Consider the following 8,960-nt stretch of genomic DNA (forward strand, 5'->3'; position numbering starts at 1 on the left):
TATGTACTATAATATACAACGTAATATTATTTATTGATTCAAAGAAATTCATACAATAGTTACGTCTGCAACATAAAACACTTTTCATAGATTCCTACAGGTTATTAGTATTGCTACAAATATACAAAATATACATATACAATAATATTCCATCAAACATTTTCTGTAATGCATTCATTACTTTATAGTACGAGGTATACTAATACAATATATACATATTAGTGTTTTAGTGTTCAAGCACCGAACTGTTCGAGCAATTAATGTATATTCGAATTTTAAGATTAGGATTCAACATTTCAAATGCTCGTGTTCAAGAAATTTGATGTCTTGAAGATGTTATAATTACTCAAAGATATTGGAGGTCTTGACGATATTCGAGCTACTCGATATTGAAGATATTTGAAGCTACTTGAAGATATTTGTGCTACTCGAAGATATTCGAGCTACTCAAAAACATTCGAGCTACTTCAAGATATTCTAACTACTCAAAGATATTCGAGTTTATGACGATATTCGAGCTACTCGATATTGAAGACACTCGAAGATATTCGAGTTACTTGAAGCTATTCGAGATACTCGAAGATATTTAAATTATTCGAAGATATTCAAGCTACTCGAAGATATTCTTCAAGCTACTTAGAGACATTCGAGATCTTGAAGGTATTTAAGCTATTCGAAGATATTCGAGCTGTTCAAAGCTATTCGAGATACTCGAAGTTATTTGAATTATTCGAAGATATTTGAACTACGCAATGCTATTCAAATTAGTCAAAGATATTTAAGCGACTCAAAGACATTCGAGGCCTTGAATATATTCGATCTGCTCGAAGATATTGGAAACACTACACGATTTTCTAGGTTTTAATGATATTTGAACTACTCGAAATTGTTCGAACTACTTGTAGAGTTTGAGTTACTCTATGATATTTGCTTTATTTGATTTGTGTTTTATTTTATTTTGCTTTACTGTTATACAAATACGTATAACAACAAGCTTGAACACCATATGGTGTCTTTAAATATAATCAAGTGGCTCGCAGTGGATCACCCAATGCATTTTTGTTCTCAAAATCTAGCCAATTTACAGTGTTCACTTGTTCTGGGTCACTTGAACGTGCTATCTTACACTATAGAATGAGTACTCCAATTGAGTTTACACAACTTATCTATTAATTCTTTCGAATTTGCAGATTATTTTTTTATGTGCATTGCTTCACTGAACCTGTCTAGCAAGCATATCTTAACCTAAGTTATAAACAAGTGCTTAATTTGGCAATTACTTACACTTACTTATCATATTAGTTATTAGAACAACAACAACACTCTATTATATTATGCTTTATATTATGTTTCCTTAGATTAAATACTTATTATAATTCAATAATTAAGAGAATAATACACTTGTTATATATTTTTATGGACAATTGACAGCGACCCATTGACACGCTGTAGTCGGTGACATCTGACCATTTACGAAATGTTCACTGTCATTATATAAATATTCGGAAGCACAGATATTTACGCCATTTTGACTAAACACCAAACCGTTTTCTACTAATTGCGCTGACCAACTGCCATTAGCCGGTACGTTATTCCCACGAACCGCTGCAATAATATTGTCCTGATAATAAATCAAAAACATGCCTTTATTGATATGGTTCAGAGCAACATTAACCGCGAGACCATCATTGTTATCAGTCACACTGATAATAACAGTTTCCAGCTCCTCATTGTTCATGTCGAGATCGAAAGTGGTTAATACAAAGTAACGCGTATCGCTCATCTTATCGGTACTGCTTATGAACAAATATTCACCATTAGCCACGTTTTTCAAACAAAAATTCGTGGAGAAGAAGAATTTCTGTAAAGTCTCAGGCAGATTATTGATGGCGTTCGTCATATTGTTGCTCATGTTGTTGTTAGTATAGCCCCAAGACTTAATCTGTTGGAAGTAATAAGACACTGCAAAGAGGTAATTATTGTTATTGGCATTGAACTGCCGCTGACGCCAGTACAAGGCCAACTGCAGCGATGCCATGCGTTCTAAAGCGAATGCATCGTTCTTGTTGCCAGTGCGTTGAATGTATGAGGCAAATACTGCTATTTGGTCGAAATTTGTAAGCTTTTGTATCGCAATGTCGTACACATCTTGTTGTGTCGCTGCGGTATAACGAATAACTAAATAATTAAAAATCCAAATCACTTGTTCTCTCTTTATAGTGATATAGGCGTCACTATTGAGAATATCTGCTAAAGATGTGGCATCTCTCTCGATTCTCTGCTGGAGTTCAGTGTTGTCAAAGCCATTTTCCTGTATAAACGGATTAATATTCTGGGGATCTGCTGTCCCAGATGTGGTTACAATCGCAGCTAAAATAAAAATGGATGTTATTGCTTGACGCATCTCAAATGCTTGACGTAAACTAGACTGGTTGCGAGAATATAAATGCCCTTTTATACTATCTTTTTGAGTAAAAAAGTTATGTTGCGTAAAAAATTTAATTTCAATTATTGAAGATAAGAATTTAGAATATTATTTATAGTTATTTTTTAGTAAATATTTATATTAATTGACGACCACTTAAGATTTGTGGATGTTTTATTTACTGCAGCTCTCTTATAAAAATTAATTACCTTTTATATACTATGACAATAAACAATAATTAATTAAATGAATACAAGTAAATAGAGTACTTAGATGTTTATCAGTATGAGTCATGTTATTTAAATTAGAACAATCCAACCAAAGCCAAAGATAAGGTTGAGTGAAGCACTGCTTTCAACATTGTGATTAGTAAAGATATTTACTAATATTTATATTTGGAAAAGTAATTTCTTATCAAACTGAATTTTTTTCAACAGCAAACTCGTATTGATAGATTGACTATACAGGGCTGCGTCTAGACCCTAGCAATGGTTGCGTAGTTGTAGGTTATACAAATTTTTTTAATACTACGGATTTTTTCTAGACATTTCTCAAACAAAAAATTATTTCCATAAATTTATATAATTATATAAAATTATATATTTATAATTATATATAATTATTAATATAATTATATAATTATATAAAATTTATATATGATTGCAACAAAAAAGGTGTTCAGATTGAAGAATTACCATCAACAGCATATGTAGTGGATCACATACTTTCAGAAGAATATTAATTTCTTATAATTCACTTGTGCAATGTAATTCTACAATAAAATTGCAATTTAATCAAATTTAATTTTGAATCATATATATATCATTAGCAATTTGGCTTTAGGAATGATCTGTCCATGGAGCTTCCTTGGTTAGAACGACCCAGATGATCCGGACAGCGCTCAGTAGAAGAGAGTAGACTGGAATGATCAGTTTTGATATCTCTAAAGCTTTGACAGAGTTTGGCATGATGACCTGATAGTAAAAATGTCTCATCTATGTATTCCTGGCGAGCTAACGAAGATCATCAAAAATCAACAGCGCTCCCTTATCAGTTCGAACTATAGAAGCAAGGGTTCCTCAGCGATCGCCACTCTCCACAACATTTATACGACCGATATCCCAATGCTAGGTCCCTCTACATAGCGTTATATGCTGACAGTGTTCTTCATTTTCATGAACACATTTGAAGTGCTTGAGGTTCTACAATATACGAAGTTGGGCGGTCTCAAAAATAAAACTTTAAAGACTGCGTAGTCCGGTTTCATCGAGAATCGCAAGAGACTAATAAGAGTATGTGTGGTTTATAACCAGCTAGATTAGTCCAACATTAAACGATTTAATGTTTTTAATTCCAGAAAGGCATTTAATTTAAACTAAACTTAAGGTATTTAAATTGAAAATGCAATTATGAATTATATTATTAAATTGTTTAAATAAATAACAGTTATAAGTTCAAAATTTATTTATTTTTAAAAAATTTTAAATGAAATTAAAATAAAAATATTAAAATGAGCTTAAAATATTTCAATGTAGCCTAATAAAATCCTTTGTTAATCCTTTTTGATTAATTGTTGTGAATTATAGTTTTGCCAAATCATTGATTGCCTTTTCTACACTAATTTTCATGTTTTTATTTGTATAACCCCAGGATTTTATCTGCTGGAAATGCTTTCTAACCACGGTTATATACTTATCATTAGTGGGATTGTATTTCTTTTGACGCCAATAGAGGGACAATTGCACTGCTGCCATACGCTCTAGTAAAAAACTGTCGTCTTTGTTTCCAGTGCGGTGTATAATTTGGGCAAGAGTATGGATTTGATCAAATTTCGTAATTTTCGGAACGGCTATGTCTAGTACATCCTGTAATGTGGCAGTATTATAACGACTTTTCAATGTATTGTAGACATCAGTTATATGCTCCTGTTTGATAGCCACATATGCACCGCTATTGAAAGCATCTGCTAAAGTGCCAGCATCTTTAGTGATCTGCTTCTCTCGTTGGTTAAAAGATTTTCTGCCTTCAATGGAAGGAACCACCTCTGCTGGAGCTACTGCCGCAATAGTATTTATCACAAATGCGGATAAAAGTAAGGTAAGTACTAACACTGCCATTTCTGGTGCTTTTAGAAACTATGAATTAATTTCAAATTTTAATGGTTTATATACTGGAGGAAATGAAATTAAACTGCCTACTTCTTATCAGTTGCATTCGAATTAAGTACTGATAGTGGTTTGACATATTTTATTAATTAAAAAATATTTTTAAATGTAAATAAAACTTTAAGTAAATAAAAATCTTTTAAAATCATGTATTTCCTATATTAATAATTGTGGTTCACCTTATGACTAAATAGCATATGCCTGTGTGGTCAAACAGTTTTCGATGGAGTCCAAACTTGTCTATTATTTAATTCTACGTTGAATGAATCCAATCCATTTAATCGTACTACTGAGTAATTTAAATCTGTAAAGGATGAATTTTCAGTTTAACCTCATAATTTATTACTAGTAAACAAAATGATGCAGTAAGCATTGGTATTTATTAGAGCATATTTATATATTTAACATAAAATCTTTTGATTATATTTATATAGATCGTTTTTTTTAAAAATAACATACTAGACTGTGATATATATAAAAATGTTTATATCGTAAAAATCTAAAATAAATTATCATTTTTAATTTCAAAAACGAACAGAATAAATTTCAGACTTATGTCGTACATTTACTTTGGAACACAATATTTCGAAAAATGAAGTTAAATAAATTTGGTATCCGTACGAAACGCCAAAAGGTTAGTTTGGTAAAAATATTTTCATTTCAATGAACTAAAATCTATGGTTAAGCAATTTGTGAAAGAATTTGTCAATTAAAAGCTAAACAATAATCCAGTCAAGTCGTAGAGAGCGGTTATGAAGAAACCTCGCTGTTAATAGAGAATAAAAGTGCTTAAGTGCACTGACTCAACTAGCTTGAACATAATAATAAAAAAGTTACATACATATTTAATATTATACTATATATTAAATATGTAATGTATATACATAACAATTTTATATATTTATTATATTATATTAACAACATATAAAACAAATTTATGTTTTTCATTTAAAGAGAAAGCCATCTAAGGGAGTAACTACCAAAGGTAATAAAGTACGACAACAAAAAGCACGTGAACTATCTGAAGAATTACCTTCCACATCCAGGGGTGCTGTATCGAAACAACTTAGGTACATAATTTAAATTTTTTCAAATTCTTATCCTAAAGTTTCTCACTTTCTCTTAAAGGTCTCGTGAGTTTAACTTACTTATACGTTGCGCTAATCAACAATTCAAGGAGATTTTTAAACGTGAGTATAGAAAATAAATTAATTTGTCGTTTTTACAATCCAAAAATATGCATTCCCTAGAATACACTAACAACAAGAAACATTTTGAAGAAGAGGCCGCAATCATATTTAATGATGAAGTTTCATTAAATTCAATGCCTTTGCATTTAGAAAACAATATCGAAGAGTTGAATAAGATTCGTGCGATGTCGGCATTCCTTTATATAGTTTGAGTGTAATGGAAGAAAATGAAACAGAAGATGAGTTATCTGAGGATCTTTACGCAAGTGATGAGAATACTGTAACGGACATCGAATCGGAACAGTCGGTTGTATCAGAAGAGTCAGTCGAATTAGAACAGGAACAGATAGTTAAACCAAAAACTGCCTATTGAATCAGTACACACAGTTAATCCAAAACGGGCGGAAGATATAGAACATGTACCGAAGTGGAAGTATCTAAAAAGAGATACTTTGTCATTCGTAAACATAGGAAAAAAGTTGGTGCAATTTAAAAATTTTTCAAAATTTAAAAATTGAAATGCAAGTACGACCATTCTGAGGGTGTGGATGCCATATATTTTATAACCAATATCTTTTCTTGTAGTTTTTATTGTTTCTTTTTTTATCATGTGTATTATATTTCAAAATTGATAATATATATTTCTTGATACGCCTATCAATATATGTACATATATACAGAAAAGTGGTTAAAACATGTTGGTGTAAATAGTCTTTAGAAGTATGATTGTGAAGTCAAATGTGACTGATATTAAAGTAAACATTATAATAACAATTATTTTAAGGATATGTAGTCAGAAATATAGTTGAACCACATTATTATTTTCAACAATGGTTCTGCAGATACGTGTCAGCGTTGTGTTTATGAGATATGAACTAATTTCTTATAATTGGTTTAATTGTATTTTAATCAATTTATTCTCGGTTAAGGCCTCAGTATTTTATTTCTCTATATCGAATTCAGTTCCCTTAAGAAAAACCGTTTAAATTTAGTCATTTAAATGCTCATTCCTTAACGTTTATATACCACACAATGTGTAAATAACTTATATTAATTATTTTGATTTAAGCTTCTATTAAGTTTTTTCTTTGATTTAGATAATAAAATTTTATTTTAAGTAAAATTAATGATACTAAACGCCCATCTTTGAGAAGTGCTCGTTTGTCTGTGGCAAACTTTTTTAAAACTTCTGCAGAATTTGGAACGTTTCCTGCATTTCAGAGGGTAAAAATTGCACTGTGAAGAAAAAGATTTCAAAACTTATTGCCAAACTTAAATGAGATTTTATCTTTTTACTATTTTATCTATTTCTGTAACGCATGCTGGCAATAATTTTTTTGACAAAGTATCTGATAGATAATATATTTTTTATTTAAGTTTCATTCTCGGCACAGTATTTTAGCCGTAAGTAATAGTTAGTTAGTGTTAAGATGATGATTACAAAAAATCACTTGTAAACCAGATGAAACTATAGATGTAATCGCGATCCAATTAATAACAATGGCAATTCTTAATTGCAATAAGATTGATAAGTATTCTGTACGTACTAAGTTCAGAGTTAAAAGGTGCTATCATTCGGAGACAACTATTGCCCATTGTAATACCCTTAATGTAGGTAGTAATACCCTTAGATGCCTTAATTCGGTGTTGTAATGCGTTGCGATTTATTCTATCATAAATGTATATGCTAAGAACCACTTCACACATAGGGCTAGAATTTAATCAAAGTACATGTTTAAGTGGTAAGCTTCTTTAGCAGGATTTAAAGAACTAACTTCATAGGCATGATGTGCATGGAAAAAAGGAATTTGCCTTCAGCAGAAAAACTATTGTATTTAGTTGAGGACTATAGATATTGTAGCTAAATTGCACTCATTTCTAGCTAAAAATTAACTGCACTTAAGTTTGTGAGTTCTTGAATACGAATTGACTTCTGTATTTTAAAACTATTTGAATACCTTTCCAAATATCATTTAAAGTGTTTTTTAGCATAAGTATCTTTTAGTTTGAGTGGTTAGTATTTTAAGACACTAGCTTTATTATATACAATATAATATTTAGCATGTTAAGATGGTCACTAAAAATGTATTACATATAAAGCTACAGTTTATATAATCTTTTGCACTTCATCCATTTATTCTGATGGAAAGATAGTATCTATTATTATAAGGTGTATTGATACGGTGAACCCTTTTGTTAATAATCATTTTTCATAAAGCAAATAAATCTACAGACTATATGTAACTATTTTGCTATTATGATACCGGTAACAAATATTAGTATTTGTGGCCTTAGTTTAATCCTTTAACTCCTATGCTCCTCAAAGGGCCGTAACAAATAACTTCCACTCGGTACGATTGGTGGCCAATAGCTTCAACTCTCCCCAGCCTTTCCGCATGTGTGACATTTCCGTGTCGGTTTGTCTTTTCCAGGCGTGAGTAGGCCTTAGTTTTGCTGATCCATCAACTTAATTTATCTATTTATCTAAAACCTAAACACATTAAAAGATATAATTCAAGTCATAGTGGTTTTTATTGTTCGTTTTCGTAACAATTTTCTGATTGAAGATTACAGTTCTTTAAAAACATTTTATACAAAATTTTGTAATGGGAAGTTTAAGAATTAGCACTTGTTTCAGAATCATCCGAAACATTATCAGAAGTATCAATAATCGAAGAAGTCGTTGATGTTTCTTCAGGGATTTCACCTAAAATGAAGTCCAAAAAACTTGGATTTTCTGGAAACAATAAGTTTCTTATGTGAGAGCGATAGGCTTGCCCTACCCCTGTGCCTTCGTGATCGAAACTGTTAGTTTTCTTTACTTCCTTTTCCTTTTTGTCGTTGTTACAAATGTAGTCAAGCAGTTTTGGATTACTTACGAGTTTTTCGTCTTCTTCTGCTGCCTTTTTAAACCAATCGTAATCATTGTCGTCAAGAAACTCATCATCATCATCAGCGACTGATTCACCATCGCTGCCATATTTATCATGGTCGTGACATATTTGAAGCTCTTGCAACTGCTGTAAATATAATTTTATTCAGAATATTCTAAGAAATATCGCTATCATTGTATGTTTCATAATGAATTGCGCTCTCATTTGAAATCACACATAAATAATTTATACTATATTCATATAATTGCACACTTACGCTGTCGGTTGTATCACTAGAGCTGTCCAA

The 8,960-nt window shown here is 30.9% G+C and overlaps 2 protein-coding genes and 1 long non-coding RNA gene across 3 annotated transcripts; 1 reads left to right on the forward strand and 2 right to left on the reverse strand.

Annotated features, from left to right (window-relative positions):
* Positions 1–1,414: 1,414 nt before the first annotated feature.
* Positions 1,415–2,404, reverse strand: LOC119674702. The gene has a single exon (XM_038085859.1). The coding sequence runs from the start codon at positions 2,402–2,404 to the stop codon at positions 1,415–1,417; it is 990 nt and encodes a 329-aa protein (XP_037941787.1).
* A 2,667-nt stretch (positions 2,405–5,071) lies between these two features.
* On the forward strand, positions 5,072–5,992 carry LOC119674703. Its single transcript, XM_038085860.1, has 4 exons — positions 5,072–5,224; positions 5,545–5,660; positions 5,719–5,780; positions 5,841–5,992. The coding sequence occupies exons 1-4, from the start codon at positions 5,183–5,185 to the stop codon at positions 5,990–5,992; spliced, it is 372 nt and encodes a 123-aa protein (XP_037941788.1). The 5' UTR covers positions 5,072–5,182.
* A 2,301-nt stretch (positions 5,993–8,293) lies between these two features.
* On the reverse strand, positions 8,294–8,960 carry LOC119685107. The gene is made up of 2 exons (XR_005252783.1): positions 8,931–8,960; positions 8,294–8,800 (listed from the first exon to the last, which is right to left on the reverse strand). It is a non-coding gene; the product is annotated as an uncharacterized LOC119685107 (long non-coding RNA).

The sequence above is a fragment of the Teleopsis dalmanni genome, chromosome 2 (genome assembly GCF_002237135.1).
Source record: "Teleopsis dalmanni isolate 2A chromosome 2, ASM223713v2, whole genome shotgun sequence".
In the NCBI taxonomy this organism is placed as follows: domain Eukaryota; kingdom Metazoa; phylum Arthropoda; class Insecta; order Diptera; family Diopsidae; genus Teleopsis; species Teleopsis dalmanni.

Excerpts from the sequence above, each read along its gene's own strand:
- LOC119674702 (XM_038085859.1), bottom strand. The coding sequence starts at position 2,404 with ATGCGTCAAGCAATAACATCCATTTTTATTTTAGCTGCGATTGTAACC.
- LOC119674703 (XM_038085860.1), top strand. The coding sequence starts at position 5,183 with ATGAAGTTAAATAAATTTGGTATCCGTACGAAACGCCAAAAG. Across the intron at positions 5,225-5,544 it reads TCCGTACGAAACGCCAAAAG|AGAAAGCCATCTAAGGGAGT; the intron begins GTTAGTTTGGTA and ends TTTCATTTAAAG. Across the intron at positions 5,661-5,718 it reads GCTGTATCGAAACAACTTAG|GTCTCGTGAGTTTAACTTAC; the intron begins GTACATAATTTA and ends TTTCTCTTAAAG.